General features: G+C 50.0%; 1 protein-coding gene across 7 annotated transcripts in view; it reads right to left on the minus strand.

Annotated features, from left to right (window-relative positions):
• The window catches only part of GIT2 (GIT ArfGAP 2), an 855235-nt gene that overhangs the window by 150044 nt on the left and 683223 nt on the right, over nucleotides 1–21968 (minus strand). For all 7 annotated transcript variants that reach the window (XM_086943130.1, XM_086943127.1, XM_086943126.1 and 4 more), the window contains one exon: nucleotides 15841–16035. In XM_086943130.1, coding sequence (XP_086799256.1) covers nucleotides 15841–16035 — 195 coding nt within the window. The remainder of the gene's footprint in view (nucleotides 1–15840; nucleotides 16036–21968) is intronic.

A 21968-nucleotide genomic window follows, 5' to 3' on the forward strand; every position in this document is an offset into this window, starting at 1 on the left:
GTAATCAGTAGTGTCAAACCCTAACGAATCATACATTTTGCTGCATCGTGGTCATCCTGAATGGCTTCTGTAATTGTGGGGTGCAAGTCCTCTGGTACCGTAAGCACTATTGGTGCAATGGAATCCCAAACAGCATGAGTACAGCAGTCCAAAAGTCACTGGCGTTGACAGACCAGAATGCTAGGCTAGTGGAGGAGAACATATATTTGCGAAAGGTTCTAAGGCAATTGGACAATCTATCCAGTGGAGTGGTAGGAAAGACATAGGGGTTGACCTTGCTTCTGGAAGCTTTCACCACTAAGCTGTCCGGAGTCAGATGCTGTGTTACGAAAGCCCGGTCACTAGGGGCAGGGCTATGGCTCCTTGCTATTTAGTATTGAACTGTGGCCCGGAAAATGCCTTTGCCCATCTCCAAAGAAGGGAGTCAGTGAAGGCCCTTACTGAAAGGCAACAAACATTCATTAGTAGTTTGTCTATGCTGGAAGAACTTGGTGTGAACATTGGTTTCAACCAAATACTGGGCAATTAGAGGTAAAGAACCTTAGCTGCGGGGGGGGGGGCCCTTGGGCAAGAGCATCAAGATGGCGGTCGCACCTTAGGAGTGCTCCGGACCCCTCTGTCATCCACTCTTCAAGTGCTCGCCATCGGGACCCCGTAACCTGCTAATCGTTCGCCTGCTCAACTGGGAGTCCGGGGGCTCCCTTGAAGTGCTGCCTGGTGATCCTAGACAAGACGGGCAGCCCCGAACTCCCGGGCCGGCCACATGGCCGTTTCAAAAAGGTGGCCGTTGCTGACTTTGTCGGATTCCCACCCAGCTTCAGGCCCTGAACGCTCTACCCAAGAAGAGCCAGTGCTGGCGATCTTCCGGTGCTGCCCGGTGGACCCCGTGACCCAGTCACCCCGCTGCTGGCTGCCCGTTCGACTCCAGAGCCCTGGTGGTCCTCGGAGGCCACCTGTCCTGCTCCGGTGCGGCCCCCTGCGGGCGGAGACTCCCAGGGCCTGTTCGGCCACCGATCGCACGGAGGAGAGCTGGTGTGCGCGTCTCCCGTCGACAGCCCTGCGGCGCCACAGTTTGGGGGATGTGGCTGTCCTGGGATTCCATGGAGGCCTTGCTCTGCCGCAGTGTGGCAGCTGCGGATACCCGTCGCCTCCCGGAGCCCATGCAGCATTCTCTTCTTGCTCTGCAGTAGCCATGGGCAGAGACAGGGTACTCAAGACTCCCACCACCCAAACCAAGATGGATCGGTTCACCACCACGGACTCCGGGGCCACTGGTGGTCCCACATTCAAAGAAACTCCTGCCGCGACGGGCCTCTCTACCATTCTCCAGGCGATTCATACATCGCAATGCTCGGACGAGGGTAAGATTGTCGAAATCTGAGTAGACATGACCCTGATCCGGCAGGACCTCCGCAATGCTACTGCCCGGATTAAAGAAGCGGAGTCCCGCATACCTAACGTGGAGGACGACGTCCATCAGCTCAAGCTCCAGGTTACTCAACTCCAGTCCCACATGCAGGAGCTACATAGGCGGGCCGAAGATGCTGAAAACCGGTCCCGTCACAACAACCTTCGCCTGATTGTTTTTTCCGAAGGCGTGGGGCAGGGTCGAGCGGCAGAATTCGTGGGGCTCTGGCTACTCTCCTGGATGCCCGAGGGCTCTCTTTCCCCCTGGTTCATGGTTAAGAGGGCACATCGTTCGCTTACCCACCCGCAGCCGGGCACCCCTCCTAGACAAATCATGCTGCAGATCCTCAACTTCAAGGATCGAGAAGTTATCTTGACCGAATCTCGCAAAAAGCAGCCTCTTAAATATGAGAACCTGACTATTATGGTCTTTCCTGATTACACCCGAGAGGTCCAAACTCAGCGTTGTTCCTTCGGAGAGGTCAAGCAAAAACTAAGCTCACTTAACATCCAGTATAGGCTCCTCTTCCCGGCTCATTTGCGAGTGGTTTTCTAGGACAAATCTCTTTTCTTTGACACTTCTGAGGAGGCATGGACATGAGCAACAGAGGAATGTCCTTTGAGACTGAACACCCAGAACCCAGCCCCATCCAGCAGCAATGGGGGTGCACGGTGGGACATGCTGGTCCTCTGACCAAGACGCAGGTGCTCTGGTAGGCGCAGGGGCCAAAGACGCGCATGCTCGGACTCACCGAGGGGCCCTTCACGGATACTCATGCCCGAGCCACTTGAAGAGACCTTCCCTGCTAGGCGACGCTCCGTCTCCTCAGGCCGCTCCGACCCCAGAACTGCTTCACCTCACCCATCTTTGCTGGACCTCCTGGACACTGATCTCTCCCGAAGTCAGACGCTCCTCCCAGGGCCGATTTGAGCTTTTTGCTGAACTGTTAACTTTTCTTTCGTCTCTTCAGATGTTGGCTGGCCCCATCCAGTGCTAGCACTCTGCCTAACGACTAACTTGTCACCGATGGCTATAGATATGAACATCCTGCTATGAGGAGGGGTCCTCCACGACTTTCATTTCGAAGCGTTTTAGTTTGGTTCTTTTGCTTCACTGTTTATTGTTCAGGAGACAGATGCTTCCGTACCTGAAGTGTCGGGTGGGGGGTAAGTGGGGTTGGGGGGGGGGGATTTGTTGGGGTTGCGGCCCCTGTTTGTTCGGTTTAATATTTTCTTTGTTTTTTGCACCAGTCTCGTACCCTTACATCTAGGTGAACACATGTCACTTACGGCTTCAACACCGCTTCCCCCTGTCTGGCGATTCTAGCGGGGCGTCGTCGCTCCATATAATGTCCTGGAATGTTAATGGCCTGTTAGACAAGGTCAAGCGCGCAGCTGTCCTGCAGTATGCCCAATGTCAAGCAGCGGATGTACTCCTGCTTCAAGAGACCCATTTGTTGGGCAATCATCGTCCCTTCCTGGCACGGCATGGCTATGGCGCAGCCTAGCACTCTGGATTTAGTAGGGGGTCAAGAGGGGTGGCTATTCTGGTGCGTCGCCCTTTTCCTCTGGTGGCACGTAAAGTGACGCATGACCCTCAGGGCTGTTTTATTCTACTGGAAGGGACCCTCGGAGATCGCTCTATTAATCTACTAGCTGTCTATTCCCCTCCCGCCCTGTTGGCCTCCACACTCCAGAGACTTACCTCACAAGTCGCTGCCCTGCCCCTAGGAATGACCATTGTTGGGGGACATTTCAACGCAGTTATGGACCCTGGCCTTGACACCGCATCGCCCCCCTCCACCTCCAGGACTGCCCAATCCGGCCTCCTCTCGACATGGGCTGCCAAACCTGTGTCTTGGGGACGCCTGGAGACTTTGGTACCAGACAGCGCGACAATACACCCATACCTCGGCCTCTAACCACACACACACGCGCATTGATTGCGTTTTCCTGCCGGCCCAGGATTACAGGGCAATTCAAACAATTTCTATCCTACCCAGGGGCATGTCGGACCATTCCCCTGTGATGCTACACATAGGCTTCCTCCCCCGTCCTCACGCCCAATTTGGCGAGTCAACGCTTGGTTTCTCCAGGACGAGGAGTTTAAGGACCAAATAGGTGCCGAGCTTCGCATTTATTTCACCACTAATCAAGGTTCAGTGTCCTCCTCTCGTATCCTCTGGGATGCCGGGAATGCCACCATTCGGGGCTTCACCAAGGGCCAACTCAAACTCACCCGTGCAGCGCATGACTCCCAGATCACGCTTCTGGAAGCACAGGCCGCCCAGCTCGAGACGCTCCCCCCTGAAGACAGAACTGATGCCCAAGACAGGAGACTTACATTCCTAAGAGATTAAATCAGAGAGACCTCCCTGGAAGCTGTCAAATTGCTTTGGTGATCTTCCATGGCCCGCGTGTATGGTTAGGGAGATGAAAATGGGAAGCTCCTCCACCGCTTTGCCACTTACCCTATTGCCAATTGTATAATACCAAAGGTAGCTCATGCGAGCAGCGAGATTCATCTCGCTCAGATAGCAGTGGCCCAATGCTTTTCCACTTACTATGCTACCCTCTATTAGGCATGGACACTTAGTCTTTCGCCCCCCGAGCTTCTCCGGCAGGAACGGTTCCCCCTTCCGTGCCTTAGTGAATCTGAGGCGGAGGCAAGGGACCTCCCAATCACCCCATAGGAGGTGTCAGATGCCATATCACACATGGTGGCGGGTAAGACGCCGGGACCTGACGGGCTCCCCAAGAATTGTATGCATCTTACCGAGACACCTTGGTCTCACCTTTAAGGGCGACGTACCGTGAAGCAGTGGAGTGTGGCTCTTTCCGCACGGGGACGAAACTAGCTACCATTGTAGTGATCCCTAAGTCTCAGCCCCCTTCGAGCTGTTGCTCGGATTATCGTCCTGTCTCACTTATTAATACTGAGCTTAAGATCTTCGCCTCTGTCCTGGCCAACCGCATAAGACTGCACCTATCTGATCTGCTTCATCCAAACCAATGCAGTTTTATGCCTCTTCGAGGGACCGGACACTGTCTTAGACGCCTTCATCTTGCTCTTGTGAAACAGCACTTGGTGTCTCCCTATTTGTCTCTCCTCCTTGTAGATTTTGAGAAGGTATTCGATTCGGTTGACTGTGGCTATTTGGAGGCAGTGTGGGAGCAGATGGGCTTCGAATCCCTTTTCGCAACCTGGTGTAGAAGCTATATCGTCGACCCTGGGCGCAGGTCCTTGACAATGGAGCTCTATCTCAACCCTTCCGCATTAGAAGGGGTACGCGGCAGGGGTGCCCGCTCTTGCTGATCCTGTTTGCTTTGGCAATGGAGCCCCTTGCCTGCCATATTTGATTTGATCACTCCCTCACTGGATGGAGGTGGCCGGCTTTGAAGAGGATAAGAGCACGCTCTACGCAGATGATGCACTGCTGTTTCTGGAAGACCCGGCCCAATCGGGACCCAGATGCCGCTAGGCATTGGTCCTTTTTGAGCGCACCTCCGGCCTTCGGCTAAACCCAGCCAAGTCCGTTTTGGTTCCCCTTCACTTGTCACGTGAATGCTTTGATTGGCGGTCAACGATTCCCCTTAGACGGCAGTCCTTCAAGTACTTTGGGATCTGCGTGGCCCTTCTCCCAGACCTTGCATGGCTACTAAACGTTAACCCACTGGTTAAGCGGGTCCGCGCTGACCTTAAATAGGGTACGCTGCCCCTAAACCCTCTAGGCAGGATAGATAGCCTTTTATAAAATGATGATTTTACCTTGCTTTCTGTACACGCTTCAAAATACACAGCTTTTCTTTGCTAAGTCCTGGTTCCGTTAGATGGACGGTTTTGCCACTATGTTTTTATGGGGGGGTGGGGGGTGGGGGGGCCCTATGCAGAATCCTGCCTTTTGATGGTGGTCTTGGGATGACGCGCCTCTATCTCTATTATTTAGCGACTCGGCTCCTTACGGTACACGATTGGTTTAACATCGGCTGGTTTGACCCGGCGTACCGTTTGGAACTACAAACCCTAGGCTTCTCCACTATCAAGGGGATGCTGTATGGGGATGTTGTTCCCCAGGCTCTCCCTGATGCCACACGCGGAGTGCTCCTGGCCTGGCGGGCCTCACTACGTCATACCCGCTGGTCGGGCAAGCTGACCCAGTATACCCCCTTGTAGTGAGGTACCAGGCTCCGGGAGGTTGCTTCCCTGTCGGGGTTCCGGTCCTGGGACCTCCCTAGTAGGTGATGTTTGGAGCGGTACCCTTCTACCCTCCTTTCAGGATTTGCAGGCCAGGCACTCCCTCCACTTCTCAATTTTTCCGATATTTGCAGCTGTGCCATGCCCTGGACTCCTATATTTCAGATGGCACTTCCCTACCTGAGTATAGTCCACCCGAAGCTCAGGTCATGACCGGCGATCTGGGAAAGATCTCCAGAAATTATCGTTCACTCACCAACACCCCCCCGCCCCCCAACTTTCTCTCTCAACTCCAGGACAAATGGGAGGGTTAGCTCGGGGCTTTGGAAGACGCTGACTGGAGAGACGCTCTTATAGCCCCTAAAACAATTGCGGTCTCAGAGAGGCTTTGGCTGGTCCAAATATACTTCCTACATGCTGCCTATCTTACACAGCTGTGTCTCCAACGTGCGGGGCTTCAGACTGATGCCCTCTGCCCCCGCTGTCCCCACTTCCAGGCAGACTTCTATTATATGGTATGGCTTTGCCCTGTGATACAGGGGTATTGGGAGTCCGTAACAGGAGAGCTCATGGAGGTCTTGGGCTGGGAGGTTCCTCTTGATCCTACACATATTCTCCTGGGCATCACCGAGGGTCTGGATGGCAACAGGGCTGAGAATCTCTTCCTTAATACAGCACTAGTAGTAGCCAAGACGGGCATTGCAGCTCACTTGTTGAACACTACCATCCCTACATTGGCGCGCTGGCGCAGAGGGGTGGACTGGTGTGCCGCGCAGGAACGGCCTCTCTATGTGGCATGGAGATGTCCTAAGAAATTTCGCTGAATGTGGAGCAAATGTGTTGGAGTGATTGTAGACTAATTAGGATTGATCTGATATCTAGATTAGAAGTGGATATGCAGATATTGGCCCGTTGTGTGTCTATCCATTTATGCCAATGTGATGTGCTTTTGCCTTGGTCTTGCCTTTTAAGATATGGTGCTGTTTTCTTTGTTGCAATCAAAACTCAAAAATTGGTTATAAAAAAAAAAAAAAGAACCTCAGCTGCCATTCGTATCATCACTGCCAAAGAGGCACTTTCTTCAGTAGCTGGCCCAGGTGGAGGAGAGCATACCAGTATCTGGAGAAGTATACAGATCACTGGCATCTTGTAGCTCATCATCACAGTTGTCCTCAGTATATGGATGAGAGAATTCATTACCTTCATCATAACTGTCCTTATTGAACTCCGTGAAAAAGACTGGGGATGATCTGGCCCCTTACTTGAGGCAGGTGCAGAGTATCAGTATCCAATGGGTTGCCAGGAAGCTACGGCCCAGTGAGGTCATGATGCAGCCTTGGTCAAAGACGAACCGTAGTTAGCAGTCAGACAGCTCTATCAGTTGCACTTTGCTGTCACCCGACAGCATGCCAAAAAGACGCGCCATAACTTCATGGAACTTGTGGATTTGCAGCGGTGTTGATGAGGAACCTGGAAACACGCGCTGCCTCCAGGCGAAAGTTGAAACAAACTCAGAAGATAGAGTTTGGGGCCAAGACTAAAAGGACATTGACACCCTACCCTCTTGCCTGCTCAAGAGCAGCGGGAAGGGGCAGGGTTCCCATGGGCTGATTTTTTGTCTTACCTGAGGAGTTTGACCACAACGAAGTTCTGCAGAGTTAAAGACTTTGTGAGTGGAAAGAGGACCTTCTCTTTCACCTTGACTGGTCACAGAGTGGAGTCTTCTGGTGCTTGGCAACATATAGTTTTACCTCATAGTCCTGGGTGGCCTTCAGATTAATCAAGGTGCCGTTGCTAAGGGTCTTAGAGTCATTGTCTGACCCCAAGCACCAAAGACAAATCTGGTGGGTATCAGTCACAGACATTTCCTTGCAATGGTCCCTACAAGATTGGTACACTGTGGTTTTAGGGGGTGACATTTTCCCTTGCACACTGGTTTGTAAAGTAACATTTTGAGAATGTAGTCTCATTGAGAAGTTAGGTCCAGCTCTTGATTAGTGTGTGGAATAAAAAAAAATAAACCAATAGCTTGCATGGGTGGTGTTCATATGCAGCTTGGCATGTCGCTTCTAGAGAGGAATGACAAGGACTTCACTGTGGAAATGATTGATGCCACTTAAACGCATGTATGGGTACTGCTTATGATTGTATATAAATATTCAATCTGCAAGGAATCTAAATTTAGAAGTATGCTTCGGAACAGAAGAGCACTAGCATATATGCCTTCTTTCTCTTCACCAAAAAACAAACATACTTTATCCTTATGTCAGTAATACTGCTGGCTGAAACATTCTTTAACTATGTTATAGTTTTGTCAACCTTTCTTCTGTGAGTTTGTGCATTCAGTCCTACCCTTTCTGTGAAAAACAGTGGTACTTCTGAGAAACCCTGATCCTCTGCTTGCCAAATAATAAACAATAAGTGTATGAGCAGTCTTTCTCTGAAAATCTCTCATCTTAAAGTACTTTGCGATCAAAATGTCTTTATATGCAGACTTCTTCTAGGGTAGACACGTTTAGATTCTTCACTCAGAAAAGAAAGCTATTTTGTTCTTTGCTTATTTAACATTGGTTTACAATTCAAATAAGAGCTATTTACAATGGGGCGTGGCTAGCAGCCAATGCGGACGGTCGCAGCCTAGCGAGGCTCCGGACCCTCTGCCCAAAAGATCCGCTGAAAATCCTGTTCAAGACCCGGGATCCCCGCGAAAATCGGGTCGATACCGAGAGCAACACCCAGGCCTGCTCCGGTTCGGGAGGCAAGCCAGGGAATCTACCGCAGCGTGCGCGCCTTGTTCTGAAGTGCCCGAGCCGCCGGAGCACAAGATGGACAATAAATGTACACCCCGGCTCCGGGGCCTAGTGTAACAGTGGGTGCAGCTCCTGCCCAACCGCATTGCTGCACGGAGGAGCCCAACGTCTGAATCGCCGATCCCCGAGCCCGGTGTGGCCGGTGGGGAGCCCAGAGCACGGACGACCCGAGGAGGACCCGCTCTGCCAGTGAACTGAATATCGTCTCCCCGGCTTTGGGGCCCATCTACCCTGCACGCGTCGGGGGCACCTGGAACCCTCGCCTGACGACCCCAGAAGGTGAGAAACTGCAGTGCTTGGCCCCTGGGGAGGTAGAGAGTCCTCGAGCACTCCTGGAGCTCTGAGAACCCGGTCCCACTGCGAGGGGTGACCAGAAGCTGGCTGGAACAGAGCAGCGACCAGACTAGGGGCCTGAGGGGGAAGGTCGGTTGAGGAAGACCAGGGACCTCCACGAGGATACCCGGATACCGGCCTGACCGGGAACGTGGGGCGTGCGTCCTGGGGCTCGCAGCCCAGAAGGGGGCCCGCTTGGGGAATCGGCAACACCTGATCATCCCTGGGACCCAGATCCACATCGCAGGAGCAATATGGGCAAGCCTAAGGGCGGAAAAGGGGACGGGTGCCCAGCCACGGAGACGCCGGAAGATGCTTCGCAGTCTACCACGGAACTGCAACAGATGCAGGACCGGATCCTTGAAGCTATTGCTGCCACAAAGGATGCCTTACATCAAGACATTGTGCAAGTGTCGACGGGGCTGGGACTCCTGCGGGCAGACCATGAGAAGTTGACTGATAGAGTTAAGGATGCAGAAGACTCCCTAAAAGACATTGTGCCAGCGCAGAAGTCGATGGATGGGAAGCTCACGGAGGCGATGGAGCGGATACAAGCACTAGAGAGGAGGGCAGAGGATGTTGAAAACCGCAGCCGGCGGAACAACGTGCGCCTGGTGGGTCTTCCCGAAAAAAAAGAGGGCACGGACATGGTGGGCTACCTACACGACTGGCTAAAGACTGTGGTGGCCCCGGAGGGTCTTTCTCCCTTCTTCACTCTAGAGCGGGCGCACCGAGTACCGTCCCGGCCTTCAAAACCGGGCCTACCACCTCGCCCAGTGGTAATCAAATTGCTTCACTATAAGGACAGGGACTGGCTTTTGCAACGGGCTAGGGATGCAGGTCCATTTCAAGTGGATAACAGCAGGGTTACGCTGTTCCCGGACTACACGTTCGAGACCCAAAAACTGCGTGCCACATTCTTCTCTATCAAAAAAGCACTGCGCACGGAGGGTTTACAGTACTCACTGCTGTTCCCGGCCAAACTCCGAGTGGTGGTAGACGAAAAGGCGCTGTTCCTCACAACATCGGCGGAGGCGTGGGCCTGGTGGGACACTTATAAAGCGGGCACAGACGGAGCTCGATACAGGGCCGAGGAGGAACGCCAGAAACACACAGTCAGGCAATCACGGAGGCTCCGTGGGCGCAGACAGGGGTCCAGAAAACAGACGACCTCCCAAACTGGGGAGGAACGGAGAGCGGCGCTGCAGGCAGTGAAGGAAGTGTCGGGATCGGCGCTGGTCCAATCGGCGAGGGAATCGGGCTCGGAGATTCAGGAATCGGGCTCGGACACTGAGTTGTCGGAACTAAGTGGCGCCAGGGGCCCTAAGGTCACACCGCAGACATCGGGTGAAATCATCGAAGGCTGACTCCTGACCACAGTACCTGACAAGAATGAAAACAAATGGTGCGGCCTCCACGAACTGTTGAGCAGGGCGCTGTAAGACGGGAATATCGTGAGTCATGATGAGAATTGCGGGGCAGGGGCATGGGGACAGCACTTGAAGAGTTTGGTAGCTAGCACACACACCCCAGGGCCCATAAGGCCTCCGTGGTATTGACTACGGACTAGGGACTTTTGAGGGCGCGTTTGCTCGCCAGTTTGGATGGGAGCGACTCTTCTGCAGTTGGGTCCTGTTCTGGGGGAGGGGGGACCTGGAGAAGTTGGGGTAACTCGAGGTGTAGTTTGGGGAAGGGGGGAGGGGGGAATGTTGGGGATGGATGGGGACCGTGTGGTGTCTGATGTCTGGAAGCTACATGTTATTGACTCGAACCGAACAAGATGGGACAATGGCTAATGCGGGCTCGATAAAATGTGTGTCCTGGAATGTGCGGGGGCTCACCACTATGGCGAGGAGACACAAGATCCACTCTCACTTAGTTCGTAGAGGGGTGCATATAGCATTCCTACAGGAGACCCATTTAACGAAAAAAGAGGGAATAGCGCTACAGCGTAGATGGAGGGGCCACCTGTTTTACACCACGTACTCTGCTTTTGCCAGGGGAGTGTTAATTTGGGTGAGGGCGGGAGTTCCTTTCCAAGTCACTAGACATACGGTAGACCCAGAAGGGAGATTTGTAGCGGTTGAAGGGCTACTTAGAGGTTGACACATTGTACTTAGTAGCATCTACGCGCCAAATATAGATCAGGCAGCTTATTTTGCAAAGCTCTCCAGAGTGCTGGCCACTTACTTTACAGGACATATGCTGATGGGGGGGGGACTTCAACTCAATAGAAGACACAACACTAGACAGATCCCACCCTCCGCTGCACACATCCCCTGTACACAGGTTAGCGAAATACAGAACGGAATGGCAAGGGAAGTGGGATCTGACAGATAGCTGGCGTACACAACATCCGACAGAGCGAGATTACTCGTTCTACTCTAGTATACACGACCTCCATGTCCGCCTTGACACCTTCCTTTGTTCCCAAACAATACTCCCAGCAGTGGTCCGGACTGAATACTTGACACGTACAATTTCTGACCACAACCCTATCCTCCTGACGCTAGATTGGATGAATACAACACCAAAAATCCCGACGTGGCGGTTATGGCCGGACACGCTGGATGACCCACCCTTCCGCGAAGAACTTGAAAATCGGATAACTAACTATTTCACAGAGAACGAGGGTACCGCTTCAACCAGGGCTGTGGAGTGGGACGCATTTAAAATAGTAGTAAGGGGGCACTGTATGGGAAAATTTGCAGGGGTGCGCAGGACATTGGTAGAGGACTTAGAACAGGCTGAGCGTAAATTGAGGGAGGCGGAACAGGAACGCCCTGGCCGCCCTGAGTTACAGAGGAGGGTAAGTGAAGCGCGTGAAGCAGTGGCAGTGGAGGTAGAGCGCCTTCGTAGCTACGATTTTAAAACATATTTGACGAAGACTCTTGCTGAGGGGGACAAAACTGGAACACTCTTGGCCTGGTTAGCGAATCCCAATAGGGGCGCTCAACCGATTCTGACCCTGAAGGGAAATGGAGGTGGCACACTTCCAACACAGCCAGAAATTTTGGACTGTTTTCGATCATATTATGAGAGGTTGTATAGGGGCGAATTGGGGAACCAGAGCGAGGCGATAGAGGCTTTCCTGAGCGACCTGCAGATACCGCGGCTTGAGCAGGAGCAGGCTGATTTACTAGGCGGCCCAATAGACTTGGCGGAAATAAGAGGGGCAATAAAGAGTATGGCGAGTAACAAAACACCAGGAATAGATGGGTTACCCATTGAATTTTACGGGAAATACCTAGATCAACTGACCCCGAGGCTGCAGGTGATATATAACGAGGCCAGGGAGGGGGGCAGACTTCCTCAGTCAATGCGCAAAGCCATTATGATCCCTTTATTAAAACCGCGAAGGGACAGTACAGACATCCTATAGGCCGTTGTCCATGTTGACAGCAGACTACAAAATTTTGAGCACAGTGCTGGCCACCAGGCTGCTACCCCATATGCAGAACCTGATACATAAAGATCAATCAGGTTTTATACCCACTAGAAATACGACACACAATATCCATAGGATGCTCAGACTAGTGGATGGACCACCGCCGAGAGCGAGAGCCCCCCTGGTACTGGCGGTCGACATAGAAAAGGCATTCGACACCCTGGAATGGGAGTATCTATACAGAGTGATGCGGGGCTTTGGTCTGGGTGAGGGATATATAAGGTGGACGAAGGTGCTTTACGCTTCGGCGAAAGCTAGGGTGAGGGTGGGACCCTTGGATCCGGACCAATATGAGGTGCATCAGGGGACGAGACAGGGATGTGCACTATCTCCTCTGCTGTTTGCGCTTGCGGTGGAGCCTCTGGCAGCGATGGCTCGGCGGGGGATACATTGCAACGGGTTGGAAGTCGGAGGGGCCCACCACTTCATCTCCCTGTACGCCGACGACCTTCTCCTCTTCTTAGAAGATGCTGAGGAGGCTGTGGACGGCGCGAAGAGACTCTTAGAGTGCTTCGCCGCCATATCAGGACTGAGGGTTAACTGGACAAAAACCTGTCTCTTCCCACTGAGGAAAGGGGAGGAGGGCCCCCTAACCCACCTAGAGATTAGATGGGAGCCTAGCTGTCTGAGCTACCTGGGAGTGTACTTATATCACGAGCCCGCGGACCTGCTAGACGGTAATATAGGTCATTGTGTCCGTGCATTGCAGGGCAGTATGACCTTCTGGGCCTCTCTCCCCCTCTCAATGGCGGGCCGGGTTTCACTCCTAAAAATGATAGCTCTACCGCGATTATTATATTTCTTCCGAACCCTCCCTGTGTGGATACCTGGAGCGATCTTCAGACGGTTGAGGTCAATGATTGTGTCATTTTTGTGGGGAACGGGCAGACGTAGAATTGCATTGGCGACGTTGACCCGCTCGAAGGATGAGGGCGACCTAGCGGTCCCAGATTTCAAGCTCTACTACTTGGCGGCCCAATTGCAGTTCTTTACGCAGGAGGTTGCGAGGGTCTACCGAAGCCCGGAGCAGGAAAGGGAAGGTGGCACCCCCGTTACATACTGGCATACATTACCATGCAGCAAAAATTGAGGCTTGGAGGGCTGTCCCAAGAAGAGCGGACGCTGCGATTATGTTGGAATCGCACACAAAAGCGAATCGGACCCGAGCACCCTTATGCACCTGAGATCCCGCTGGGCATGATGACTGCTCTCCCACATGGCGGAGACTGGTCGAAACTAGGACTGTGGGAAGATGCAGGGTTACAGGTGGTGGGGGATCTTTATGATGACGGAGTACTGGCCCCGTACCAGACATTGCAGGAAAGGTACGACCTCCCGAGGGGAGATTACTTAATGCATGCAGCAGTGGTGAGAGCCATACAGGCGCACTGGGGGGAGGGACTGCTGGAGCCCACGACGACGCTGGCGTGCCAATACACAATGATGGCGGCAGGAACGTTTAAGGCAGTTACATGCCTCTATTCCAGGATGCACACAGACACCCTACAACCACTTAAATCGCTGAAGCATAAATGGGAAACAGACCTACAGTTAGAAATCCCAGACACGACGTGGTCCCAACTAGTGCGGAGGGCCAGGAAGAGCACCAGAAACGCGTGGTTCCAACTAATACACCTCTATATACTTCACAGGGCCTACCTAACCCCGAGTAAAATAGCGGCGTACTTTGGTGCAGAAGATGCTGCATGTCCCAGATGTACCCAATTAGGAGCAGACCTAGTACACATGCTGAGGGGCTGCCCCCGAATACAGGAATACTGGAGGGAAATAGGTGACACCCTGAATGAAGTAGCAGACAGGGAATTGCAGTACGATAGCGCGGTCACTGTCTTGCACTGGTTCCCACACACACACGAAAGAACAAACTGTCTAGCAAATTCATCGACATGGGTCTAATTATTGCGAAGAGAGAGCTGACCAAAGGCTGGAAGTCGAAGGTGGGGCCAACGCACCGGAGATGGCTGTGTGAATTCCTGAAGTGGGCAACGGCGGAGAGTACGATCAGGTATCAGCTGGCCCGCCGTGGCACAGACGAGAAAGCACAGGACGCAGCAATGGCATGGGAAATTTTAGTACAGGCGCTGAGGGAAAGCACAGTGGACGGGGAGGAGGAGGAGGAGGCGGTGGGGCAGGTGGCTCCAATAGGGACGGTTCTGACCCCAGCACCGATACAGGACACACACGCACAGTAATAATCCAAAGCTCCGAAGGCCCACAGTATAAGCACGTACCCTAGCACCAGGCATAATTGTAGACACCGGGGAGGGAGGGGTGGGGGGGAGCATCCCGGGATCCAGCAGCTGAACGCGTACGAAATTTAGTGAGAGATGGCGGGTACGGGGGGAAAATACAAAAGCAGAGGGCCCCATGTGACGACTGCAGCAGACAACCCAGTCAAGAGTGTAAACTGTTAATGAGTAGCGCCGCCCGACCTCCGGGTTGTGGGCTGAATGGCTGTGTACGTGGCATCTGGGATAAGATAGAAGTATGACTCTGTAACTAGAGATTCTGAATCCAGTAAAGTATACTGTAATTGACTCTGCAATAAAAATTGTTTAAAAAAAAAAAGAGCCATTTACAATAAAAGATGGAAAGGATCCCTTTAGACATACATCTTTAAAAATATTTTTGGAAATATTTGTGTTTGCTAAAAGTTGAGCTGGGATCCCACACATACACAGACATATTCAATGTTTATTAGTATCATGATGGAGAACCCAGGTTCATCTTTCCTTAGCATTTTACCAAACCCATCTACTTTCTCAGTTATTAGCTCTTGAAAACATTTTGTTTGATGATCCATCATTCCTACTTTACTCCATTAAATCTAGCTGACATAACTAAACTGAGTAGCTATGTATGCCCAGATGCAAATCTAATCACTTGCATGTGTTCAAAAGGTATTCCTCTACGATGTTATTTCTCTATCACTATTTTATATCACTTTTCTGAAATACAAAGTAGACAAACGTGGTGCTGGACATTACTGCATTATTATTTGCTCTGAAAAATGGGCGTCAATGGTATCACCTCCATATTTCCAGCTCAGTTATGTCCGCTTCTACAGTTTTAAAACGTATGATCGCAACGCAATGGAAAGCAAACACTCCTACTGGTTTTCCGGAGCAGGAGAGAAAAATATGCAGATTATACATTTCGAATTGACAATTGTGAGGCAATTTAAGACAACTAGAAAAATCTACCTGTTGCAAGAAATGGAGGGCAAATTAGGTGCAGACTTTAGTCTGTGAGATGTATCATGTCTTTCAAACTCACATGGCACAGTTCTTTGCTTTTCTTAAATGTTAGCTCAAGAATGGTAATGATTAGTTATATAGCCCTGCTACTATGCTGCTCATGTGCCCAGTAAGTTGCCAGTTGCAGGCCAAGACTTTGCATTCTTGGATGTGCCTCCCTGAAAAAAAGCTTTCCACTTGAATTATGTATGATTATTAAAAATTAAAAAAAATACAAAATGATTAACGAGAAATTAGTCAGGGATACTTAGTTAATATTAAATAGAGTTAAACATTTTAGTGTATATGCACCTATAACAAAGTTGGGAAAGTATAAAAAATACATTTTAATCCTAAACTTGCGTATGGATGTTCAACAGACTTTCTCACCTGTCATGCTTATTTTCTTGCGCTGCTCGCAGAAGTTCCTGAATATTTTTTGTTATCTGTTCAGTTTTGCGAATTACATCCTCTGTGCTGGGCAAGACGGGACTTGGGTCTGTATCGATGTTGCCGGTTTCCATACTGCCAATGTCTCCTGCCCATCCTGAACTTCCTTGCTTTTCTTTCTTACCACTGCTGATTCTGTAATACAAACATAACTACATTTCACAAAACACTGCTGGGGATCTCAGTTTTGGCAAAAATTGGATTATGTTCCGCTCGCTTTATTTAGAGTTTATACGCTTAAACCGATTACACAGATATGAAATGATCTATGTATCTCGTAGGATAATTCAGACAACTGAACCAGTTTTCACACCACTTCTATAAACTTGGTCAACAAGTAATTAACTTATAATCAAACCATGCATTAGTTAGCATCTTGTTACAGCTGATGTTTACTGGTAGCCACAATGTGTTTCAAGGTTATGGCTCAGCTTCGGGCCCTATTTTATAAATTCCTTGATGGATCCCTTAAAAATAAAAACTAAGAGAAAATAACAATTATAGACTAAACTCACATAATTTATTTATTTATTTTTGTAATTTATTGAGCGCGGCGAATACCCGTGGGCGTCTCGGCATAATGATCTTGCACAGTTTATATTCTTTGTTTTGTCAAAGGAGGAAATACATAACATCAGAAAACATTTGTACAACAGGAAACAACAATTATTTAGGATCTGTGTTTAGTAGTTTTCAGACGATCCCAGACTGCAGAAGTTCTATCCTTTTAGAAGGCAGACATGCAGGCATTTAACTTTATACATTGCTGTAAATTCAGTGTGTAGGAAGTTAGGCTCAGAATCACCAAGATTTATTACACACTATTTAGGCTTTATAACAATGTATACACTCTAAACGACTGAGTTACTTACCTTTGATTATGCTCTTCCTAGTGGACAATAAAGCTAATCGCCGAGTCCACACCTTACAAATACCCCCCATGGACCAGACTGGATCCAGAAACCTTTCTTCTGTAGTGGTCCCATGCCACGCTAGGTGGCACCACTCAGTTCTTCGTTGGCTCAGTACTGCAGAGGAAGTGACAGAGTGTAGTTGTATATAAGAGCCACCCCTGCACTCTTGATGTCAGTTTCTTATTTCCCTTTCAATGCCCTCAGACTCATTCGTGTGAACTACTGTTGGTACCAGTGGGGTGATCTTGGCACCTTTTTTTAGACGTTAAAAAGAGACCACTCCACGGGAGGGGGGATATGAGGGGGGTAAGGGTGGTGAGGAATCTGTGGCTAGATGGAGTATACATAAGGAGGAGCATTTTCAAAGGTAAGCAACTCGTTTTTCTGATGTTAGTTCAAACCGTTGATTCGTTGATTCCTCAACTTAAAACAGATATCAAAGCAGTACTTCCCCGGATGGAGGGCCTGTGGAGTGGCCGGCAATTAAAAAGTCCAGTAAGCCAAGAGGGTAAAGTGTCCTTCAAGCTGGACCTGGCCATCAAAGAAGTAGTGCTTTGTTAACATATCCATTAATGCCCACACCGCAGCCTTGAAGATGTCAAGCACATGCACTCCATGAGCCAAAGCAGAAATAGCAGCCTTAGTCCTGTTGAAATGGGCCCCCAGTTCTTGCAGGAGCTGCTTTTTAGCCAGTCTGTAACACAGCTTGATGCAGGAGTACTATCAGACTTGATATGGTTCTCTTCTGCACAGCCTTCATATTCCTCACTCCAGTAAACCCATAAAAAAGCAGATAGTCGAGCTGCTGTAATCACCATGTGGAAGTCTTCAAATTCAGAAGACACAGCGAACTACTATGCATTGGCTTGAAGGGCCAACACCTGATAAATATCAAGACTAAATTAAGGTCCCACTGTGGCATCACAAATGGCTTGGGAGGGAACATGTATGTCAAACATTAACACCATCGCTGCTAGTGATATTTTCCTCCTGTGCTGGAATTTTCAAAAGTCCATTGTGTATGACGAGCTGGGCTCGTCATCAGCCTGGTAGGAGGCTACTTCATGACGAGCCCAGCTCGTCATGAGCCTGGAAGGGGTTAATAAACGTCCTCACAATATGTGATTGAAACAAGGATGGTTGGTCCAGTAAACGCAGAAAGGCCGAAAGGGCCAACAAACACCTTATTAATAGTGCCCACTGAAAGGCCTTACTGGGCTCAAGATAAAACAAAGTGATTTCTGCCACCACTATAAAATTGCCAAAGGCTCAGCCCTGGGCATTGTCGAGGATTCATCGAGGCGCGATCCAGACATACGGGAGCCTCCATCCACTTGTGAGGTCCATCCGTTGCGTGTAAAAAGAAGCAGCAGCAGGGATACCGGACATGTTCTCAGGAGCCCAGAAACACTTGTAACTAAAAGCAGAGGTGAGCGGTCTCCCCGCCCCTGCCTCGTCTTAGTTGTGCGGTGCATTCAGGACAGCAACAGGGGGCGGCTGTCTACACCTGGACATCCGGCCCCTGACCCCTCGGAGAAATAGTGTGAGGGTGAAGGGGGTCAGGCGAGAATACACAAGGAGAGCCGTGCTAGCCCCAATCATCAGGAGGCAGTAGATGAGGGATCCCAGAATACCCATGTGCCTGACCTCGTCATGGCCACCATGCAAACGGACTAAACAGCTAGGCTCCTACCTACTATTCCTCACTCTTGAAGACCTTACACCACCTACCCTCTTTTCGCTCCACTGATCAGCAGCAAATAGAGAAGCCCCTCCAACCACATCGGACTCCATGGACTGGCTCATCGAGCTTACACCAGCGAGGCTAGGGGTGCTCCCCCACCATCCTGCCCCGCCTGGCTCTCCTACCATGACATGAACTATGTGATCTTCCTCCAACTGTTGAGACCTAGCTAGCTGACCAATGCCCGGTGGAGCTACCTGTTAGCTAAAGAGGAGATGGGTTGTGGACTTACCCCTCGGCCATCACCTACCCAGCCGGACTTTGGGCAGACTTTCCTTCGTCTCTCTGTCGTATCTCCCCCCTATCCCTTTACTCTTCCCCCCTACCCTTCTACGCTCCATTTATCTCGCCTTCCTATGCTCTTTAAATGTTTTTCAGCCGAGACCTTGCTATTTGGCCGATATCCGTTGCAGCTACCTGATAGCTAAAGAGGAGATGGGCCGTGGACTTCTACCTAGGTCGTCACCTACCCAGCAGGACTTGGGGCAGACTTTCCTTCGTCTCGCTGTTGTATCTCCCTCCTGCCCGTTCACCCTACCCACTTACCTTTCTATGCTCCATTTATATCATTTTCTATACTCTTTAAATGTTTTACTCGTAACTGATGTAACCTGTTACCGGATGTAATTTTGTAACTTTGTGGATCCTCATGTAAAGCGCTCTGATACCTTCGGGTCTAGCCAGCGCTATATAAAACTCATCGAATACAAAAATAAAAATAAAAAATACTCCATCACACTCCACAGGCGCAGAGCTTCCTTTAAGCAGCTCTGTTTATTCCAATAACTAAACGGAAGTGGTGTTGTCAATGCGAACCTGCACAAGCCTCCACTGATGGCAGGAATGCATTTGGAGCCATAGGTATAGCCTGCAACTCCAATAGATTGATACAAATTTCTGTTGGGAGACCAAAGTCATCTGATCCACACCTCCCCTAGATGGCCTTCCCAGCCTAACAGATATGCATCCATCACCACCATCAACTCTGGGTGGGGAAGGGAGAGGTCACTGGGCGGCTTTCGTTTGAGCAGTCACCACATCAAATCATAAGCAGTCTCTTCTGAAATCAAGATGAAATTTGTCAGAATTGTTTGATGTTGGACACATTGGAACTTCAGATTCAATTATGGTACATGCATCTACCTTGTGGCATAGCTGACAATGAGAATGCAGGAGCAAGAATCTCAGAGCTGCTTTCACCATGATTCAGGATTAAGGATGAACAAAGGGATTATAGCCCGAAAAGCATGAACTGACTGATGCGGAGGAAGGCTCGGAACTGCAATGTGTTCTAGAATCCTCTGCGAAGGAGTCAGGTGCGACTCTGGCATGCTGATAGTGAACTCCAAGGATGTCAGGAGGTTAGCCGTCATCTGGAGATGGTGTACGACGGACTGTGGTGGGCCTGCCTACAACAGCCAGTCAATCAAGGTAGGGGAAGAGTGGTATCCCTGATTTGCGAAGATGGTCAACAACCACCACCATCCAATGGAGGGGAGCTGGTGAGGCTGAAAGGGAGCACCACTAACTGAAAATGCCCCAGTCTTACCTTTAACCGCAGGTAACGTCTATGCACTGGAGGACGGATATTTGGAAATCTGCATTCTGCACGTCCAAAGACAGCATCCATTTGCCAGGGTCCAGGGCAGCGCGAGCCTTCTGTATTTGTTCCTCCAGAAGGTATTCAAGTGCTCAAGGTCAAAAATAGGCCACAGAGCCACATCCTTTTTCTGCACAAAGTAATAACCAGAGTAACTACCAACTCCTCTTTCCGAACATGGTAACCTAGGAGAGTAACACTCATACGTCTTGCAGAATAATGAACAAATGCTCTTTTGGAATTATCTCTGATGTGAGAGGAATGTTTGGTCATGTGAACAAGGCTCGTGGGAGCCTAAACGTCATGGACTGTTTTTCTGCACTAAATAAGTAAGAAAAAGAAACCTTACTGGTCCGTATCCGAGTGGTGCTTTGCCTGGCTGGTTGCTACTTCTAAGCCAGGTGGGACGGCGGAATGTACGATATGTGTATGTGTATATATATATATATATATATATATATATATATATATATATATATCTCCAACAATCTACTTTGTGCTTGTTTGAAAGAAAAGAATGTCCGGGCCACTTTCAGATTTCAAAGCGTGTTTAATTCAGTAAGGTTTAGGCTCAACGCGTTTCGCAGGTAACACCCGCTTTCTCACGAGAACGAGAAAACCAAGTCCTTTGAAACTACCGATAAGGCAAATATCCACCTGGCATTTCTTAAGCAGGAACGGACCACACCACGGGAAGATTTAAAGTGCAATTTTATTTCTCTTCTTCAACATGACGCGTTTCGGCCCGGTCACCCCGGCCTTGATTAAAATATATGGAGTAGTTTCTGTCCTGTAACTCCAGTTCTGTAGTAGGGGTATCTCTGTGTATAGTCATAATCTAGTGAATAGTCCCGCCCATGTGCGCGGACCCCGGAGCAATCAAAAATAATCTCTTAAGCTGTCAAAACATGCAGACCTGCATAGACACTTAAGAGAGAATTTAAAGACAGATAATGCAGCCTATATCCACAGGCTACACTGTCCAATACTTCAACTAGAAATTCCACCAAAAAACCACAACAGCACAGCCTGTCCAGGGTTTTCCACAGAGAAAACCTTGCCTTTAACAGCAAAACCCTCTGGAATGATAGAGAGGAAGGAGTGGACAGACAAGACCCATAGGCTGCCATTATGTTGCTCAAAACAGGATACTGTGCCTTTAAGAGAACTTTCCAGAAGCCTCACAGTATCCCAGAATGCAGTGCAGGTCCCTTTCACCTTCAGTTCTTTTTGAAGGCGTAACACGCCAGACCTGTAGCATTCCTTACATGAATATCTCTCTCCACCGGGGAGGAGGGCGGGCGCTTATGACTATAACAGAGATACCCCTACTACAGAACTGGAGTTACAGGACAGAAACTACTCCTTCTGTAGTAGGGGATCTCTGTGTATAGTCATAATCTAGTGAATAGAATGGCAAGCCCATCCCCACACCAAAGCGGCGGTGGAGAACCGAGAAATAACACCACTACTGTGCGAACCGATTTCGCAGCGAAGCCTGCCCAACCTGAGCATCTGCCCTGGCATCAGTGTCCAGACAGTAATGCTTAGCCAAGGTATGGACCGACTTTCAAGTGGCGGCCTTGCAGATTTCTGCAATCGGAACATTAAGTAGCAAAGCAGTCGTGGCAGCTTTGCCCCTGGTGGAATGAGCCTTAGGTTTACCTCCTAAGGTCGTATTAGCCTTTTGGTAACACAATTGTATACAGGACACAATCCACCTAGAGATGGACTGTTTTGAGGTAGCAAGACAGGTCCCGACTGATCCATAATTGACAAACAATTGATCTGAACCACGAATATCTCTGGT

This window comes from Lissotriton vulgaris, chromosome 11, assembly GCF_964263255.1.
Source record: "Lissotriton vulgaris chromosome 11, aLisVul1.2, whole genome shotgun sequence".
Taxonomy (NCBI): domain Eukaryota; kingdom Metazoa; phylum Chordata; class Amphibia; order Caudata; family Salamandridae; genus Lissotriton; species Lissotriton vulgaris.